The sequence below is a fragment of the Panthera onca genome, chromosome B4 (genome assembly GCF_046562875.1).
Source record: "Panthera onca isolate mPanOnc1 chromosome B4, mPanOnc1 haplotype 2, whole genome shotgun sequence".
In the NCBI taxonomy this organism is placed as follows: Eukaryota; Metazoa; Chordata; class Mammalia; order Carnivora; family Felidae; genus Panthera; species Panthera onca.
Window position 1 is genome coordinate 96,243,225 of NC_138345.1, and position 21,709 is coordinate 96,264,933.

The window sequence follows — 21,709 nt, forward strand, 5'->3', positions numbered from 1 at the left end:
AGACACAGAATCCAAAGCAGGCTCCAGGCTCCAGGCTCAGTACAGAGCCAGTGAGGTTTCGTCTCTTTTAACAATTTCCCATATTTCTGACAAGTGCTGTTTAGAGTGGCAGGGGTGCATTAACCCAGACTTAACGCAGGGGAAGATGGGTTAGATGGTTAAAAAAAGAAAAAGAAAAAAAAGAGTTAAAAAAGAATACGCAGCACACAGTCCTGATTTCCTTTCTTTTTATATCTCAAGTGAGGGCTTTGAGATTGTAGGGCCGGAACAGTTGCCAGAGGCCTACTTTTGTTAATTAATTTGAAGGACAATTTTACATTCCAGATCTGGAGAAGAAAGGAGGAAAGTAGTGGTAAAGAAGAACAGGTGTGAGAGACTGTTGGCTGGATGAAGAGGCCTGAAGAAGGGCAGGTGTGTAGTGGCTCTTCTGTCTTTTGTCGTATCAGCTGCGACTTTGTGTCAAGGGGTGACCAAGGTATTCCATGTTTAGGGTGAGTTCTCCCAGTAGGATGAATGCTGCTTCCAAAATAAATAAATGAAGGAAGGAAGGGACGCAGAAAAGGAAAGGAAAGAAAAAGATAAAAGTAGTTGCGAACGGTATTCTCAAAATATCTTTTGCTGTCTTAAATGGGTGCACGGGATATGTGAAAGGAAACATGTGAATAAGCAAAACTGATGCCTTTTGGGATGCGCAGAGAGTAGATAAAATCCAAAAAGTATGGGGAAACAATTGGTTGGTTGACATCATATGATTAGTTCATCTTCTCTGACACTTTATTGATGCTGTTATTACTGTTTTTCAACCAATGTTCCTTTCCCGGCTTCGGTAACTTTGGAGCTGCACACTGGGAATTTAAAAAAAGTACTAATGAGGGGCACTTAGGTGGCTCAGTCGGTTAAGCGTCTGACTTCAGCTCAGGTCATGATCTCATGGTTTGTGAGTTTGAGTTTTGCATTGAGCTCTGACAGCTCAGAGCCTGGAGCCTGCTTCAGATTCTGTGTCTCCCTCTTTCTCTGAACTTTCCCCACTTGCTCTCTTTCTCTCTCTCTTTCAAAAATAAACATTAAATTTTTTTTTTTAAAAAAATAAAGTACTAATAAGCTTGGACTTCTTCTTTTTTTTTTTTTTAACTTTTTACTTTCAAGTAATTTCAAACTGAGAAGAGTTGCAGGAATAACATGGCAAACTTAATACCTTCTTCCAGATCCGTGATTCAAATTATGTCAATTGTTCTAATAATGTCCCTAGAGCAAAAGGTCCAGTTCAGGACTACACATTGTGTTCAACTATCATGTGTCTCCAGCCTCCTTCACTCTGGAAGACTTCCTCTGTGTCTACTGGACTTTCATGACTCTGACATTTTTGAAAGTCAGTTATTTTATAGAAGTTTTCTAACATTCTGTTTGATATTTATTTAAAATTTTTTTTAATGTTTACTTATTTTTGAGAGAGAGAGAGACAGATCATGAGTGGGGAAAAGGCAGAGAGAGAGGGAGACACAGAATCTGAAACAGGCTCCAGGCTCTGAGCTGTTAGCACAGAGCCCAGCATGGGGCTCGAACCCACGAGTCGTGAGATCATGACCTGAGCCGAAGTTAGACAGACGCTTAACCAACTGAGCCACCCAGGCGCCCCTGTCTGATATTTCTTCTTGATTATAACCAGGTTATGAATTTTTTTCTTTGCTGGAATACTGAAGAAGTTATGTGTTCTTCTCATTGTATCCTATCAGGTGGCATGTGATATTGATTTGTCCCATTACTGGTAGTGGTGACATTGAATACTTGATTCGGATGGTATCTGTTAAGTTTCTCCACTGTAAAGTTAATTTTTCTTTTCTTTTGTAGTTAAAAAACTTCTTGTAGAGAGATACATTGAGACTGTGTAAGAGTCTATTCCTCACCTTACTTTCATTCAGTAATTTTAGCATTCATTGATGTGTCTTGCCTGAATTCCTTCTGTATTCATTAGTTGGAACTCCAGTCTAAAAAAGGTTTCTTCCTGCTTATCTAGTATTATAGCAGTGTGGATTCATGGATTCCTATTTTATTCTGTGGGTTATAATCCATTACTGTTATTTTTTATTTTAATGCTCAAATTGTTCCAAATTTAGTCAGTGGGAGTTTCTTCAAGGTGGCTCCTATGTTATTTGGTTAATGTCCCCATCATTCTTTTGAGAACTTCCTTATTATATGGCAGATTAATATGTTCAAAGTGTATCTTATTCTTTCCCTGATCCTCCCTTAGAATCTGTAGTGAGCCCTGGAAAAATGTATTTAGAAACCAAGACTTAGACATTAAGTTTGCTCTTTGCTACTTAGGTGTTATGCTCTCAGGTCCTCTTAATGACTTAATGCATACACACACACACACACACACACACACACACACACACACACAGTGAAATATCTTTATCTCTGTATAAATCTATAAAACCATATGTTTCTATCTACTCTTCCAATTCTAATCCAATGATCCAACCCCACAGGGGTCATCTGTACTCTTTGCCCTTTCCACATTGTAATCTCCTTTCTCCAGCACTAAAAAACCCAACTCTTTGTGTATGTAGCTAATCATCCAATCCTGCTGGGCCTCTGATCTGCTCAGAAGCTCACCCTGTATAAGCCTTGACTCCTTCCTGTTGCAAAGGAAGGAAGGCATTACCATTATTTTTAACTGGACTTTTTTGCATTGGCTGGTTATTTTGGTATCACAGAAACATAAGAGTGACTTGGTAGCAGTGTTATTAAAACAGTGGAGTCACAACATATTGGTATTTATGAAAATATTGTATTGGTGTATATACTTTACACTTATATCTACATGTATATATTGCTATATAGAATGAATATACAGAGCTATGCTTCACTGCCTTCTGACCCCAGTTTTAGGGGATTTTCAAGGGCAAATTTGGCTATAGGGGCTTCTTACTTTATATGACAATTTCAGAATCTAGCTCCTGTGTAAAGTATGACTCCACTATGTGGCCTATATTGTCTCAAATTCTCCTTGCAGGAGAACACATCACTTTGGATTCCAAAATTGAAGCTGAGCAGACAGATACTGATTCTAGATTGTACTTACTACTGACTTATTCAGAGAAAATGATATCGTTTTTGTTTGCTAGTTCCTATCCTCAAAAATGTAGTTAAAAAATGCTTTCAATAAATACTGTGATGCCATATCTCTAGGCCAGAGCTAGGAAAGAGCAGGGTCTTGGCTATGGGACAACCCCAAGAGGGTGGCTCACTGGGACAACTTATAAGAGGCCAAGCTGAAGGGCACCCACACCAGGCATGGAGGCCAAAGAGTGCTCCAAAGAGAGGGAGGAGGAGAGAAGCCTTAAATCAGAGAAAAAAGGGGCCAAGAAGCTGATGACAATGGAGTATTCATTCATTAAACATATACTTACTAAGTTTTCAGTATATACCAAAGATTTTGCTTGCTTTACAAATACATAAATGAATATATGTGTTCCTGCCCTGAAGAAGCTTTTATTCTAGTAGAAGAGAGTCATACCAACAGTTATAATACAAGATATCTCAGAAATCTTGCTATAGATTTTAGATTTGTGAATGTTGACAGCTGTTGCTAAACTGCTTTCCATAAGGTTAATAAGAGTTGGAAGTCATTTCTAAATACTTCTTTAAAAACCCATTTCACATAATATCTCACATATTTGAAAGGCACAATTTAAGAAGGATTTAGATAAGAATTTTAGACCTACCTAGGATATTTTTCCCCCCTTCTTGAGTTGTCAGATAAGTACCAAGAAAGTAGGTAGTGGCTTTCTGGGGAAAAAACCAACCAACCAGTGCCTCTCCTGGTTGTATATTTCTAGATCTCAGTGGTACTGGACAGGATTCCCAAGGGTGCAGAACTTATCTTTCAGTTAAAGCACAGTTAACTTGTTAGTTTACTGTTCTTTATCTTAACATTTGTGAATGCTTATTGGGCAAATGAAGGGTACTCAGTTTTGTTTAAAGTTGTCTGGGCTTTATAAAATCAGGTGGCAATTTCATAAGACACTTTTCCTCAAGAGATAACATGACTGGCAGAAACCTACCTATTTTGAGGATTAGGAAGAAATTACAGATTATTCTTAAGTGGTTATCAATAAATAAACAATGACATCTATGGCATTTACCCCCATGAAATTTGATTTTTAAAAATGGGATTCAGCTCTTTTACTTTTATTTTCAGATACTTCTTGTTTATTAGTGAGTCTTTTCTTATAGACACTTCTCTTTGCTGGCATACTTTCAGTTCTACAGAGTTTTTGGGCAAAAGGTATTAGAAAAGTAAGTAAATCACCATGATGTTCTATATATTACCTTTGCAAATAATTCCTTGGCAAGAGCTCTAGACTAATAAATGAGAGCATGTGGATAATTTAGAATGGTTTTCTTTTTAGAACCAATTGCCTGGGAATTGAAAAATTCAAAGTGCTTTTTCATGGCGTTATTGTTTGAATTAATTAAAAAAAAATGCACTTCATTTAGACCTGTTTCTGTGTCTCCTCAATTTGCTTTCCTGAGAAAGAACCGGGGAATGTTGTACTTTGGGAAAAATTTAATTAAGTCAGTTCACAGTGGAACGCCACAAGATAAAATTCCTCAGGCCAATCCTTTCTGGAATTGTAGAAACAGATAGGAGGTGAAGATCTGCAGCCAGCCCTCTCTCTGCAGAGCAGAAGCTCCCCTCTCAGGTGAGCAGGAGCAGAAAGGCTGGTGACACAGGTAAAGGTCAAGATCATAACTCATCCTCTTGTTTCAACGCAATTTCAACTCGCTAAAACGTATGAGGTGTGTCATGGGCATTAACATTTTGAGCTTTCGGCAATCAGATCTGAGGGCTCATTCTGTCCAATTCAGAATGTGGATTATATTTCATAATGTTGCTAGGACTTGATTATTTGCACATCCTAGAAGGTATAGCTCTTGCTCTGAACATTTAAAAGAGAACTGCTATAGAGCTCTGAACATTAAACAGATAATTACTATAGGCAAATCTCATAGAAATAAAGAGATGATCCTATAAGCATGGTTTTAGAATTAGATATTTGGATGACTATCACACCAGCAGTTCGATTTGGCTCTCGTGGCAAACACTGAAAATGAAGGAGAGGCACAGAGAACTATTTGTGCACTGTATAACATTGCAGGTTAGCACAGTGACAAATAAAACACTTATTCAGACCATATAGGAACATATATAGTTTTCTCATCTATTTATATCTATCTCTATATCTTTATAGATAGATACAGATGAATAAAGACACACACATGCACACACGCCCAAATAAGACATAATGGTCCCAGAAAGTGTTTGTAAACATTAATGTTAACTTCTGGACATACATTGATTTTAAACACATCCTTTACTTTAAATAGCTTTGATTTCCTGTCTAGAAGACAAAAGAGAACATTAATAGCTATCACTTACTAAGTTTACCTAGTTGAATGTTAGCGCTTCTAAAAACGAGTCGATGTTCATTACTCTTCCACATTGGAAGATTAAAGGAATAAATGATCCTTTGAAACTGAAATTCTCAGAAATGTCAAGGAAATATTGTGTTCCATCTCACTTTAAGAGGAACTGAATAAAGATCATAAAAGCCTTTTGACATTAAAGTGGAAGGCTGTTGGTGTATAACATAACGCAATTAATCAGGATCTGCTTAATTTGGAATCTGTAACAGAGTAGATACGGATGTGTTTTGTTGCTTTTTGTAACTTGTTTAAAAAAACCCATATGCTGAACATGAATATAATAAGAATGAGAAGAGGCTAAAATTCATTCCTAGAGTTAAGCTGTACTCGAATAAAGGTCTCGCTTATTTGAATATCATTTAGCCCCACCACTGCCAACACACATGTCTGAGGATCTTCTGAATGACACCGCATGACAGTTAACTAAAGTTAAAGCGGCAGCATAAATGGAAAAACGGTCACAACTCTTCATGATCCCCAGGGAAGAAAGCCCTTGCCCTAGTTTTTTGTTTTTGTTTTTTTTTAGGATAAATTCTAAGAACAAGGACTTGTTCAATGATAGTCATGTAAAGGATAAATAGAGGATGATAGAGTGAACGTTGCCATTCTACGGCACCTTTTAATTTGCTCTTGTACCAAACCCATGGGAAAGTGATTGTGTATCATGACGTCCTGGAAAAATTCAAATATCAAAGGGTGTAAGATTTAACAATTCAAATGCATTTCCTGAATTGGAAAGCACAATATACTACTTTTAGAAACAAAGCATAATACTTGTTCAAACTAAAAATGACTAAGGAATTAAATCCCAATGTTCTTGCAGCCTTATTGATACTGGCTACTTTGGTTCTATAATAAGATGTTAGCAAGGCTATAATAATACTTAATTTTTTTTTGTTGTTGGTGTGCTTCCAGCATAGATAACTGATAGCTTACGATATTCAGGTTATAGGTCAAACCTGAGGCTTTATTGTACATCTAGGGGAAATTACTTTTTGAATAACACCTAGTACAACCTTCAACTCCTAATAGGGCAGGAAGAATTGACATATGGACATTTGTACTTTCAGAGTGGCCCGAATACATGATTTTCACTTGCTCTGAAATGACTCCATAAATGCAATTTTAAAATTTACTTCTTCATCATACCACAGAAAACTTAGCAATAAATTCTAATATGTTTAGGTATTTCAAAGAGGAGAAACTATTTCTTTCTTGTTTGGTTATTCAAAAGATTATTGTAGCATCTCTAGCATATGGAAAATGTTAGAAAACATAGGACACATGTCCTGTGTATTGGCAATAAAAATGACATTTCAACGTATTGTACTTTTTCCTTATTCCTTATTTCCTTATAACTTCAGCATAATTAAAAAATAAACTGAGTAAGGTAACTTAGTGTAAATTAAATCTGATGCTAGAAGTAAGCTGCCTACAAGTCTAAATCAGGTACGGGAGCTTCTTCTAAAACAGGATTAAGCAGTGTTTCGACTCACTTAGAATCAATTCTCATGGGACACTGTTGTAGAAATGACGATATGGAGTTTAGAAAACATTTTTCTTATGGAAAAATCACAAGTCACAGCTTGCCACTTATGTTATCCAACATAAGTTTGGTGATTATCCTGTAAATGAATATTGATTTTTGTGTAGACTCCAATATTTCCAACTCTTCTGGTGTCCGAAATGGCCAATTGCCGAATTGTGGAAAATATCTTCTAGTGAAGTGTTTGCTTCTCTGAGAAAACACAGAAGTCACTTCACATCCGAGTTTTACTGCAATACTTTTTAAGATGAACTTTAACACAGCAGAGAAAAAGCAAAACAAAACAAAAAAAACCAAACCCAAACTCAAAACCCTATATATTTTTTTGTTATTGGCTAACCCACAAGGTGGCACTAAAGAGAAAAGTGACAAAAGTGAAGATCACAGGCAACTTTTATACTAAATCAATTCTATTATAAACATTCAACCTATTTCATGAAATGATCATCCAAATTTTAATATGCTAGTAACTCAAAACATTGATATCCAGGCTCATTGTTTTTTTTTCCCTACAGACTTTTTGGAGTAAGGAAGTTTCATCTTATCAAGCAGTGGGTTATTTTCAAAAGAGTTAGTAGTCTGAGTATTTCTTTGTAGTTCTTTTGTAGGGAAGTTTTTTTTTTTCTCATATACAGATTCCATGACCAGTTATGGACATGAACAATTATGAACAATTATTTTTTATGTTTTATACAGTGCCTAGTACTTAATACACTTAATATAAATGTAAAAAAATCACCTATTTAACATTATAATAATAATATAATGATTTATTTAGATTTTTAGTATTTGTAGTAATAGCTTAAAAATATTTTTAAACCACCAAGGAAAAGGCATTTTAGCTAAAGTCTAATTGTTTAAATTCCTAGAATAATTCCTGGGTCCAAAAATACAAAACGTCACCTAACTTTCAAGGCACCTGGAGCATATTCCCAGGATGGGAATGGGGAAATGTTCTCAGAGAACCATGTATAGAGAAAGAAAAAAGGATACGACGTTGACATAGCCTTCATATATAACTCTAAAAACAAAGATGCATGGGGGAGCCTTAGTTATTGTGCATGTGGTGGAAGGAAAACAGCTCTGATTATGAGCAAGGAGAAGGTATAGACCAAAAAAAAAGAGGCTTTTGTTCAGTTCATGATTAAGAGACAGGTTATTCATACACAAGACTAAAACTTGAAGGGGGATATTATGATTCATCCTTTTTCTTAGTTTCAAAGTAGGAATTCAATGAGTTGAAAAATAATGCAATTTTAATTTTTACTATTGTGTGTATATGCAATATATATGTGTGTACAATATATATATGTATACACACACACACACACACATATATCTTGTGAAATATTTTCCTAACAGAAGATGTGTTTTTAGCCTGAAATAACTGTGTCTTTGACTAGAATACTGACTCAGCAAAAGTATATATTATGTATTTTATATTCTATTATTAACAATAAAAAACTACAGTTTAAAACCAGCTTTCAAAAACTCACAACTATATGACTTCAGGATTGGTGATATGTCATTATCTAAAAGAAAAAACCTCACCATATTTCTTCTAATTTCTTAGAAATCAACCCACTTATAACCCACTTTGCTACTCAAATTTAAGAAAATACTGTAATTAACCCCTTTTAAAGAGCTACAGTGATAAACATTTATATATCAGTAAAGTGGAGGTACAAAGAGAGATAGGTACAGTAAAGTGTAGTAAGCACAGGTTTTACTAGATAAATAATATATTTTACTGTTAAATGGAAGAAGAGTAGATAAATGATTGGAAAAGAGAGAAAAACATGGATCAGGAGATACATATGGAAGAAGAAATAAAACTGGATATTTTATGTCTTCATGTGACTTACATTAATATTGATATGTGTGCCTTTGAAGCAGATACTTTTCGTGGTTTCAAAGAGGTGAGGCACCCTTCAAATCATGTAAATTTGAGTTGTCAAATAAGCCTGGGTCAAAGATACATTTTTTAATGCATTCAGGAAGTAAGATTTCTAAGGCATATAAATTGCTTGTTCTGCAGTATGAAAATAAGCCATAGTCAACTCTTTCAACTACTTAGTTCTCAATCCAGAATGAATAATGCTCTCCTTTTTTCTTTCTGTCATTATTTTATAAAATTATAATTATTATTCTGCTCAGGGTCATACTACCTTTTCTCTGTTTATTCATTTCATTTAACAAACACTCACCTGGCACTCCTCGTGTGCCAGGCACTGCACTGTCCAAAGAGGGTGGAGACCATGGCTATTTGGTTCAAAGCTATACCTCTAGCCCTCTGCCCAGCACTGACTTCACAGTTTGTGCAGCAAATACCAATTATGCAGCTGGATAGTTTACATCTGGCTTATCTTTCAGCAAGTAGTATGGTATAATGGTTAAGTGTACATGCAGGTGATGAAGTAACATTGCCTAATTTGGAATTCCAGCTCTGCCACCTACAAAGTAAATGACTTTGGGCAAGGTACTTCGTCTTGCTAAAGCCTCAGTTTTCATCTGTCAAATGGGGGAAGTAACAGCATTGACCTCATAGGTTTATTTTCATGATTAAAAAAGATAACATAAAGTGCTTAGATAAATACCTGGTGCAAGATGAGCCCTTGAAAAATCTTAGCTATTATTTCCATTAATTCTTTCTGCCATATTTATCTAGAAACATGGGTTTGAACAGCTAAAAGTGATGGTAAAAACCATATTTACTATTTCCACTTCTTGAGCTACTAGACAAATTGACTAGTTTAACAGACACATCTCCAGAGACTTACCTAATTTCTATTTTGTTTGTAGAATGTGGTGCATACTATGTTTTCGGTTTTCATGAATAAACTGTAAACATTTCCATGACACAGTTTTTGCCTTTTTATGGAACTTTCTGACAGAGATCATAACCAAAAAGCCTACAGTGAACACTGAAGAGTTTTAACCTGGTGTTAGAACCCACAAATAACAACACAACTTTCTCAAGATCATAATTCTCTCCTCTCTGGATATAACGTTTAATGTTGGAACTGGTAATGACACTGTAGATATTTGATTATGCTTTTATATTGGCCATCTAGAGGGGACCTTTTGTGTTGTAAGACTTGTTCTGTTTTGGTGAAAGTGTAATTATGAGACTTTCCTAAGACTAATAACATATAGTAATATATTAATGCTTAGGGAATGTTTTCTTAAAAAAAAAAAACTTTACAGTTTTACAGATTTTATGTGAGAAAAAGAGACATAGTCAAATTAGATATAATTTCCTTTCAGATTAATATTTTTAAATAAATAGAAGTCAGACAACTAACAGTTAAATCAGGGTGTTAATTACAGTTTGCAAACTATAGACATCATGAAATTGCACTGTCTCAATTATGGCTAATTTTAAACAACTCTCCTCATTCCCTCTTTAAGATCTTGAAGACTATTCTATCTAGAAGAGTGTTTCTTAAATGAAACCCCTCAACAATGTCAGGAGGTGCAGTGGTTAAATGGTATGAACTTTTGAAATCATGCAATATAAAAATATTAATAAAGTTGGCAATAAGGTGGGTTTTCTCAAATTAAAAATTTCATCAAATTATCACAGTCTCCGGGCACCTGGCTGGCTCAGTCAGAAGAGCATGCAACTCTTGATCTTCGTGTTGTGAGTTCAAGCCCTATGTTGGGCATAGAGCTTACCTAAAAAAAAAAAAAAAAAAAAACAAACAAACATATATATATATATATATATATATATATATATATATATATATATAATCTCACAGTCTCAAATTTCAAACTGCCTTTTTATAATTGCCACATGGCGGCACCACTTTAGCTAGTAAACAGACTTCTGTCATTCATTGTCAGCATTAGTCTCTAATTGTGTGGGGCCTTCAGGAACACATCCCACTCAAAACATATCAGTCCTGTTCACTGCCAGAGTGGCCGTGGTTGTTTTCTCCCCAACTCCCCATGTTTGTGTTAGTGCGGTATATTTTTATGAAGTTTCTTTACCCATGAAACTTTGATTTTTTAATTGAAAAATTTTTTTCTTCTCAATAGAGAAACTTAATTAAAAATCATGGGAGAGCATAAAGAGACTAGTATGTTAGCTTTGGAATCTTTTTTCACAGAATGAAAAAAACCAGGAGAGACCCCTGAGCACGAACACATCAAGAAACTGAGTACCTATGTTAAGATAATGTAAGGGGGTGAGAGCAGACTGGGATTTAGTTCTTTCTTCTGAGACAAGCTACTTCTGGATGATGTGAAGTGCTCATCACACTTGAAGGACTGAGTCCTTAAGGACACTTAAGCTGTGCCTCTACATACAAACCAGAGTGAAGGGAAAAAAAAGCAGCTCTGGTGTCAACAGAATAAAGACTGAAGCTGGTGCATTCGCTCAGAGATAGTTCATGTTGATTATTCACAGGACCAAGGTGGAGATTTAATTAAAAATAACTTCTGTCGGTCTCATGTATATTAAGTGTTCGCACTGTTTGCACTTTTACAAGTCTCTTAAATCAACTCTGGCTACAAAAGGTCTTTAAAGACATTTGTTGGTTAAGAAAATGGTTATAAAATTCTCCCAACAATAAATGTGTTTTGGAGAGAAGCGTCAAGCACTCTGGAAAGTCTTATCCTGCTACAGGGCTCTAGCATTAGCAAAGTGCAAGCTGTCTTCAATTTAGTGATTGACAACACTGAAGGCAACTTCTTAATAGGAATATTAGTGAGTCATCTCTTTAATATTTTGGTTAGGTACACGATCTGAAATTTTGCCTCTTATTTTTTTCGTGGTTTGAGGGTAGAATACACATTCTCTAGAGAAACAATATTAAAAAATTATTTACAAAGTGCTTCTCAGAGGAAGGGTGCTACACACTTTCAGAAATTAAAAAAAAAAAGGAAAAGCTTACTGGGACCCTTTCGTAACACTGATATGAGACGAAGAAATATTTACCCACTTGACCTTGATATTGAGTTTATTGGATGAAGTTACATTTTAAGAGAATCAATATTTTAATAAGTTGTGTCCACTCTGTATTAATAAGGTTGTGTCTGCTCCACTTGGGTTTCAGAAATAATGCATCCACTAATTTAATCACAGTCAGCAGCGACTTTACTAATTGGTAAACATATACTTAAATTCTCAACTATTTGAGAGTTGCCTTGTAGTAATTTTCAGAAGTACATAAACACATCAATAAAATGCAAAAAGATTAAAAGAAGTCTTCTTTGAATCTTTTCTAAACTAATATCATTTTAGAGAAAGGTCTTAAAGAACCCATAGTGGGTGAACTCTTTATTTAGGTAGTGATTCTAAGACTTCTAGATGTTCCAGATCCCTCTGATAGTCCCAGTGAGTTGAATCCATGGATGTTTCATCGATAATCCTGAAATGTCAGATTAGTACCCTGAGGTCAGAGAAGTCTGGTGACCTGCTAAGAGTCACACAGTGCTTTTTGCCTGTCTGTACTCTATTTCCTGATTCTGTGAAAACAAACTAACAAATCCCAACTCCTCAACTCTTAAAATGCATACAGCCAGATACATATGGACAGCAAGAGCATGGAGATTTAAAAACAGAGCAGAAAAAAGTAACTTGAACAGAATGTGGCATTTCCCTTGGTCTGTTGCTAGCGGCCCACATACAACATGCTTAAAAAAAAAAAAATCCCACCCGGTACTTCTTTTCATCATCATTTAAAAATGATTCAAATGGACCTTTAGGATGTATGGCTTTGGGCATGTAGCCCATCTGGGGATAAATGGAAAAGAGCTTCACTGAGCAAGGCTGTGTTTTCAGTGGTTGTCAGGCTACAGTTGATGTGTATTCTGTCTCTTCTTGTTGGTCATGCTTTGAAAGCCAAACACAACATTTTAGTTGTATATTTTCAGGACTACAAAGCCAGTAGCATTTAACGTTCCCTTTTGCAAGAAAAATAATTATGGACATGATTTTTAGAATGCCTTAAGGATTTGAAGATGCGAAAGAAACATGTAAAAAGGAATTACCTCTTTTTATTGTTTTTTTTTCCTCCAGATTTTTATTTAAATTCTAGTTGGCTAGCACTCTTTTTATTCTTTATTTTCTATTTATTTATTTATTTATTTATTTTTTACTGATTCTGAACTCCATCACACTTTGTTTTATTAAAAACTAGAGACATCTGTCTCTAACAACCAAGTTGTTACCTTTGGGGTGGCTCTTTTCTGAATATTGTTCCAATTCGAGTTTTTTTGCACAAATTCTAAGGGTTGGATATCCCATGTACTCCTACACACTCTGCACCATAATTTAAAACTTCTATAAACTTAGACAGACAGGAGTCCATAAGCAGCCAATTGTCTATGACCCTGTTTTGATGCTCCTGCCGTCAAGGAAAACTTCCTATTGATAACTCTTCCAAAAAAGTTTACACTATCTTCCTGATAACACTAAAAACTGCAAAAAAGTAATTGTGGCTGAATGAAGTGAAACACTAATCAGTCGCGGAATGTATTTGTTCACTGCTTTGGTAAGTCTCCAGTGATGGGGCTCAGATCCCCAGTTTTTCTCAGTCTGAAGTTTTTGGTCTTGGATGTTACACTGTTGGCATTATATTTTAATCATTTTCCCAGTCTAAAAATAGGAATTATTCATTGGGAAAAATATTTCTTTTGTTTCGCCTCGACTTCTGGAGGCTTCTAATGCTTCATTGCTAGCCTTTATTTTAGTACTGCACACCTGGACACATCACACTGTATAATATCCGTAGTCAGGCTTTGGAGAATTTGTTTCAATTTACATACAATCCTCCAAATCCTCAGGCGAGCTAGATGTGAAATCTGATCCTGCCACGGCTCCCCAGCAGGATCTTCCTTCGCTGTCGGTGTTAATAGCCAGAGGCTTCAAGGATTCCCGCCCCCCCCCCCCCCCCTCCCCGGGAGGCGCGATGGGGCTAAGCAAAAAGGGGAGACTGCGGGGCTGGCTGCGCTGAAGATTTACAATGTACTTCTTGCAGGCGGCTCAGCAACCCCCTCTGTGGCTGTGGGTGTCTGGTGTGACAGAGCGGAGAAAAGCTCTCTAATCTCCCAGTGCCTGCCTCTGCCGCTCAGCCGCTCCCCTCCCTCCCGCCTTCCCTGCCTCCTCGCACTCTCTCGCTCTCTCCTTTGCCTTTCTCCGGGAGTTTCAGTCCCCGAATGCAGCCGGAGTAGCCTTGGCAATCTGGACCTGGAGACTGTGTATACACACACACACACACACACACAGGCACACACGCGCACACACATGCACACGCACTCGCACACACGCACTCCGGCTCTCCCCACGGGGACACAGAGCAAACCCGGAGCTTCATCTACCTGAAGGGGATGGCCCGATCGGACACTTCTTGCTCACTTGTCATCTCCGGAGGTCAGAGCAACGTCGGAACGAGGGAGGCTCGCTGTCCGGTCTGCAACCTCACGCCGTTTGCCGCCACCGCTGCTTAAAGTGTCCAGGGTGGAGGAGAAGCCTTCTTCAGGGCAGATTCCCGGCGCGGCTCTGCGGCCCTGGGACTTCGCCCGCCTGGTTCACCCCGCTCTCTTCTTCCCCGGCCATCCTCTCGCCCCCGGCTGCGGAGTGCATGGCTCGGGCGCCTCCGCTGCTGCCGCCGCTGCTGCTGCCACGAGCACATCCCACCCAGAGGACTGAACGCCGCCGCTGGAGTGGGGAGAGAAAGCGGAAGCCCTAACTTCCCTCTCCACCGCTCCCAGTCCTTTCTAGCGGAGGACCCGTTGGAAGGCTCCCGCAGAAAGGCGGGCGAGAGCTGGGCGCAGGGGAGGGCAAGCCGGGAGCCGCAGGCGCACAGGGGCGGAGGCAGCATGTGCCCCGGCGCCCCGCGCCGGCCGGAGAAGTAGCGCGCGGTGGGGCGAGCGAGACGCTCCTTAAGTTGGGCGCGTCCCAGAGCTCGCAGCCCCGCGCCTCGGCCGCCGGGGTCCGGAGAGAGGCGGGGCTGATGGGGGGCGCCCAGGTTGCTGTCGCCTGCGGCCAGAACCCGTCTTAAAAGAACCCGGGCCGGCGTCTTCAGGGTCCCAGCTGGCGTCGCGCCCTCGTCCCGCGTGCGCTCTCTGATGCCTGCGCTGGCGGTGGCCCGGGTGGCCCGCTCGCGGGGGGTGCCGGAGGGGGCGGGGGAGGAGGAGGAGGAGGCAGTGTGATGGCCCTGGACGGCGAGCGGGGGGAGCAAGAGGAGGAGAAGAAAAAGAAGAAGAAGAAAAAGAAGAGGAAGAAGAAGAAGGAGGAGGAGGAGGAGGAGGGGGCTGAGAAGAGCAGCTCACCCTTCGCTGCCACTATGGGGGAGAACGACGCCGCGCTCCGGGCCGGCGGCAGGGGGCTCTCGGACCCCTGGACGGACTCCGTGGGGGTGCGACCCCGCACCACCGAGCGCCACATCACGGTGCACAAGCGGCTCGTGCTGGCCTTCGCCGTGTCCATCGTGGCGCTGCTCGCGGTCACCATGCTCGCGGTGCTGCTCAGCTTGCGCTTCGACGAGTGCGGAGCTAGCGCAGCGCAGGGCGCCGACGGCGGCCCCGCCGGCTTCCCCGCGCGCGGCGGCAACGCCAGCCTTCCGGGTTCGGCCCGGCGCAACCACCATGCCGGCGGAGACTCCTCGCAGCCCGAGGTAGGCGGGGAGGCCACCCCTGGGACCCCGTCAGCCCAGCCGCCGTCGGAGGAGGAGCGGGAGCAGTGGCAGCCGTGGACGCAGCTGCGCCTGTCGGGCCACCTCAAGCCGCTGCACTACAATCTGATGCTCACCGCCTTCATGGAGAACTTCACCTTCTCCGGGGAGGTCAACGTGGAGATCGCGTGCCGGAACGCCACCCGCTACGTCGTGCTGCACGCCTCCCGGGTGGCGGTCGAGAAGGTGCAGGTGGCCGAGGACCGGGTGGCGGGGGCTGTTCCGGTGGCCGGCTTTTTCCTCTACCCGCAAACCCAGGTCTTGGTGGTGGTGCTGAATAGGACCTTGGATGCGCAGAGGAATTACAACCTGAAGATCATCTACAACGCCCTGATCGAGAACGAGCTCTTGGGCTTCTTCCGCAGCTCCTACGTGCTCCACGGGGAGAGAAGGTAGGGAGGGAGGCGGTGCCCGGCGCCGCCCCACCCAGCCAGGCTGCTCAAACGGCTGGGCGGCCGGCGACCCCAGGGACCGGGCTGGCTTCTGAGACCCGAAAAGCGAGTGGTGGGGGAAGGAAGCGTAAGGTGGGGGTAGGACCATTACCCAGACCCCTTGGGATCTCCCACGTGCCCGGGCTTTCACTGCTGCCAACTCCACAGACTCACTCATCAGTGCCGAACAATGAATGCCACCCCCTCCTCTAGTCTGGAACCCCCACCCGTCAAAGTTCCTTAGCTAGCGTGGTCTAGCACAGGTCTTTTTAAAGTGTAGTGTGAAATCTGAGCGATACCAGGGTGGCATCAAAAGCCTGCCAAGATACGGTCCAGGGAAAATACGTGAGGGCCAAAGGCCGGGGCACATCCAAGTAAGAAGTCAGTGCAGGGCAAATCGTTCCCTCCCCCTCAACGTGCCCACCTCGCCTATTATCTGGCAGGCGCAGAGTAGAGGATGACTTTGGCTGCTTCAAGTTTTCCAAAACTGGAACTTGAGATTCAGAGCAGTAAGAGCGGGTCCAGGTGACAGACTAAGGGGGAGGCTGACAGGGGTCCGGGGAGGCTCCCATGGTCAATGCCAGCGAGAAATTTCCTTGCAAGTGCTGCCAGCTGTCTCTTAACGCAGAGTGACTCCAGTTTTTTGTTGTTCTTGAGTTACTGCCTCTGGAAATGACTCCAGTGGTGAAAAGAGGGAAAGCTAGCGCCAGTCTCAAATGCCTTGTTAACGAGTGCCTTTGATGCTTTTTAGATTTGGACCGTCTTTTATTCTTTATTTTTTGGAGAGGCTGTGGGGCTTTCCACCACTTGTTTAGAGCTCAGACTTTGCAGTCAAACAAAAGTGGGTTCGAATCCCAGATACAACTGTGGCTGTGGTGAAGGCTCGAAGAAGCTGACGAATATAAGTCACCAGTTGCTGACAATGACCGCCTTTAGTGCTTATCCAGCGACGTATGTTAACTCACTCCTACAAGAACCCTGTGTGGAAGGTGTTGTCCAGGACACTTCCTATCTTATAGATAGGGAAATGGAGGCAAGAGGTCAAGTCATTTGTCACATAGTGAGCTGACAAAGCAGGGATTTAGACCCAAGCAGTTTGACTCCAGAGCCCGGACTTTTAGTTTTAATTTGATGATAATAGTAATATTCTCACAGGATTGTTGCAGGTGTCCATGAACAAATGCATTGAAAAGCACTTAACCTATACCTGGCATATAGAGTGTCCACTATAAATATTGGCTATTATGAGTATCCTATGGTAGTTAGCATTCAAGCATATTATTGTATGAATAAACAAGTGATTCTTGCTTTTTGCCCTAATCCATTGCATTTGAAATAACCTTGATTCATTAATGAAATGAGTAGAGGGCCCGCAAACAACCAAAATGAACTTAAAAAAGAAATCGACAACCTTAGAAGTAGAGGCAGGCTGGAGATTAGCAGTGATGCCCCTGGCAGAGCCTCCCCAGTTCTCAAATGATTTTCACAACAGCAGAAAACTGAGGCTCAAAGCAGCCCTGGGTGCCTGAGATCAGCAGGCTTGTCAGTGGAGAGGTAGGACTTGAACTTTGGTTTTCTGATGGGCCAGGGCTTGTGGTCTCTGCGAACTCACAGAAGAAGTTTGTTATTGTATAGGAGACTGGGAAATTTCACTGTGTTGTGGGAAGACACAAAAGTTTTATTCTTTTATAGTGTGCTATGAGGTAACCTCAGATAAATTTTCCAATGGTTTAGTAGCTGTGTGATAGCTAAAGCCTCCTATAAGTGAATGTATAAATTATTCACTTTCAAGCTCCTACAATCAGAAGTGGATAATTTAAGCCTCTTCTACCACTTCCTTCAACATATTCTGAACAATACAGATTAAATATATTTTTTAAAAACCCATGATCATATCAGATATGGGAGAAAAGGCATATAAGGCAAATTTGCATGTTGTGTTTGGAAACAAGCTTATGTTGAAATGTCAATAGTGGGAGTTGCATATCATTACTGATAAATCTTGCTCTAGTGAAATAAATACTTCCAACAAATCCTGCTTTTTTTTTTTTTTTAAGCCATGCCAAAATGTATTTGGTGGAACTGAGCTTGTTTTGGTCAGCGCTTTCAAATTAACAGGACTCTTAAAAAGACCAGATGTTTCTGCTTGACCCATAACTGATTTCTTGTACCCCTAGTGCATGTTTGTGTTCAAACTCCCTCCCGATTTTCTCCCAAAGATGTAAATAACTTGGTTGAAAGTTTAACCTAGTGTACATGTGGCTAAACTCTGCATCCCAATAGAATATCAGGATTCAGTATTTCTGGGCATCTCAGGATGGTTTTGTTTCTAAATAGCATCTTAGAGAAAGTCCTTATTCTTCTTCATATTTTTTTTCCTTCAATACCAGAGTGAATATGATAATTTCTTGAATGTTTCTAGCTGGAGTTGATATGGCAAAGACAATCTAATGAGCCATTTCACGATTATGTTAATATTACATATATTAAAAGTTTTTTGATTTTTTGATTGCTGTTGTTACTATGGGTACTTGGAACACTTTATTTATTTATTTATTTATTTATTTATTTAAATATATGAAATTTATTGTCAAATTGGTTTCCATACAACACCCAGTGCTCATCCCAAAAGGTGCCCTCCTCAATACCCATCACCCACCCTCCCCTCCCTCCCAACCCCCATCAACCCTCAGTTTGTTCTCAGTTTTTAAGAGTCTCTTATGCTTTGGCTCTCTCCCACTCTAACCTCTTTTTTTTTTTTTTTTTTTTTTCTGGAACACTTTTTAAACATACTAATGTCAGGAACTCAGCCAGGTTTGGACTTCAGTTGGTGATGATTTTGTTCCCCAAATGCTCTGTAATCTGGCATTTAAAAACACACTTTCCAAGAGGACATAGATGCAAATTCTAAATTTTCATTTGATTAATGATTAAATAGCTTGATCTTTAGTTAGTCATAATTTTTGCCAATTTAATTGTTGGATAATTTTTGTAATAAAAATAAATACTTATGCTGCCTAATGAGTCAAAGTGAACAACTGGAAATATTTAAAGAACAGTACTACAATTCGGTCCACCTTACTTAGCTTATATGGAAACAACACATTAATACCCAGTCAATCTGATTCTTTGGTTTACTCCTTAGAGGTCTGAGAGGAAGAAGTCAGATGAGGCCAGGAAAATTAGATTTCACTACTGTTATATACTTATGACCCCTGGAAGGTTATATCCCCCACTAGGTGTTGAATGGGACCTGGTTTTGTCCTACAGGGAACACTCAACATCCCTAGTTCCCATCCTGCACTGGACGATGGTAGAGGGACCCACTCCTTCTTAAAGCCCAAGGCTCCTCTACTTTCTGTTGAGCATTTGGCTAAAGGGAAAATTCACCACTTGTTGAATATTGCAAATAAGTTTCTCTCAGATTTGAAATGTTTGCACATGGCAGTAAGTTATCTCCATTAGGCAGAACACACACTCATTTTTGCCTCAAGTTGGTGCATGGTAGGCAGATAAAAAGGGTGTGTATTTATGCCACAGGATCCTATAGTAGAATATACTTGCTTAGAATTAGGTGTATGTTCATTTACCTGAAGTAATTGCCGCTATCGGGTAGCCAGATGGCAAGCATATCCATGTTCAAAGTAGGGTACCTTATTTAGAACCAGATGGTTGGACTCAAAGAAGAAATTTACTCAAAGTAAATGAATATTTTATTCACTTTCAAAAGGGAGACTATTTTTCTTTGACAAACTTTGATTGGGTCTATAATATGCCACAGTTACAGAAGACAAAATAAAAATAAGTGGTCTTTTTCTATAAAGGATATTTAAAGAGAAACCATGATCTCCAAGTAAAATTGGAAAATAACACTGTGGTTCTCAAAGAGAATTGCAAAAAACTCTTTTGCAGGAATCTTGTGGAGAGGCTAGAGGATTTTATGGATAGGCATTTGATCTTTTGTGGTATTAGTGTAGATGGTTTGATGCCTTGTAGTTTTCTGGACTGAATTAATAATCATGATATTTAATAAAAACAAGAAAACCACCACATTGCTTTTATACTGAAAGCAGCCTCATTTCTCCCATTCACTCTGGTGAGGAGATATTGTTACATGAGCAAGCTGGAATTCATGTCTTTTTGCTCCTCTGTAGAAGGCTCTGAACTGAAAAACTTGTAAAAAACCATTTGTGTCTGTGAAAACTTTTTTAATATGGTTCCTTTATGGACTTAACTCATTGCCTTTCTGTCAGACACATGTAACCATATGGCCAAACTGAGTCCAGTGCTAGATTTTGGTCACAATTTAGAATGCCACCAATAAACCTAATCTACAAAAATCGTTTTACAAATGTTTGTTCAGTTAATAACGCAGTTGGGTGGGAAAATCCATACAGTTGGTGTTTATCTTGCTGTGTTTTTCATGATGCCATCTTATTTGATTACCCTGGATAGTAATAAAATATACACTTTCTCTGAAAGAGTTAAAGTAGTTTTTATTTATTCAAAGTACTCTGAAGCCTAAACAGGGGCTGTCTGCTCTGGATCTCTTTTGAACAAGATGGATCTGTGACTGGTTTTCTGGTGTTTGGTTTGCAAAGCATGTTTATTTCCTCAAACCAATTCTCACCAATGGGGATGGGAATGGGCTTCAGGCAGTAGTCCAGGGTGATGGTTTAGGTTTGCTGAGGATGGGGACATTTGTCCATGTGATGACAAGAAAGAATGGGACTCCTTTAAGCAAATCTGCAAAGGATGGTATAAAAGGAGCAAGGAAGAAATGATTAAGGTTTAATACATAAATGTTTTACAGTCTGTAAGGAAGGGTGTTCCTCATCACCCCATGTTCATTATCCCACCGGCCAGCAAGGATAATCATCATCACTGTCAAAGTGGTCAACTTCCTTTTAATTGTTTTGTCTGTCCCCTGTGTGCTTTCAGATTTGCAACAGTGGCTGGGGTCCTCCAGAGTTTTTCAAAGTCCCATGTCATCCTGCTTTTTGCCATTAGAGAGTAGACAGTAGCAAGTCGACTGTCACTATGTTGAATGTGGGTGAATATAAAGATAAAAGATACTCCCCACTCTTCTCAGTTTCCTGGCCAATCTGGAATGACTCATGTGGCCACAATGGATGGTGGTGTTGGGAATAAGATTGGCAAGATAAGGTGGGGCTGAATTGGGGTGAGGGGCCCCATGCTCACCCCTCCTGACTTCCCTGCTCAGTTACTGAATAAATGAGTGACTGGGTGGTTTAAGGAGCTCTAGCACTGTTTTTTCAGAGATGGGATGAGCTGATCCTTCCTAGTTTAGACCTACGTTCACTTGCAGGGTGAAGTTTTACTTTAATTATTCAGATCTTTCCCTGTGACCACACAGCTGAAAAAAAAAAATCAGAGGAATGGGTAGAAAAAGAATGAAGTTTTAAAGTTACCACTCTTGGTTACTTTTTATCTCTTTTAAGAACAGTTTCAAGCCACTTTTGGTTATGTTGGTGGATGGAAAAGATGTGTGTGTGTGTGTTTAGTGTGTTCAGGGACTCTGAAACCAGGCTTCC

The 21,709-nt window shown here is 40.1% G+C and overlaps 2 protein-coding genes across 2 annotated transcripts in view; one reads left to right on the forward strand and one right to left on the reverse strand.

Annotated features, from left to right (window-relative positions):
• Positions 1 to 15,067, reverse strand: part of LOC144616889 (uncharacterized) — a 93,914-nt gene extending 78,847 nt beyond the window's left edge. Inside the window, exon 1 of the mRNA XM_078449669.2 lies at positions 14,369 to 15,067. Coding sequence (XP_078305795.1) covers positions 14,494 to 14,871 — 378 coding nt within the window. The 5' untranslated portion in view covers positions 14,872 to 15,067 and the 3' untranslated portion in view covers positions 14,369 to 14,493. The remainder of the gene's footprint in view (positions 1 to 14,368) is intronic.
• Positions 15,068 to 15,092: 25 nt separating this feature from the next.
• TRHDE (thyrotropin releasing hormone degrading enzyme) overlaps positions 15,093 to 21,709 on the forward strand; it is a 384,591-nt gene continuing 377,974 nt past the window's right edge. Inside the window, exon 1 of the mRNA XM_078449668.2 lies at positions 15,093 to 16,115. Coding sequence (XP_078305794.1) covers positions 15,202 to 16,115 — 914 coding nt within the window. The 5' untranslated portion in view covers positions 15,093 to 15,201. The remainder of the gene's footprint in view (positions 16,116 to 21,709) is intronic.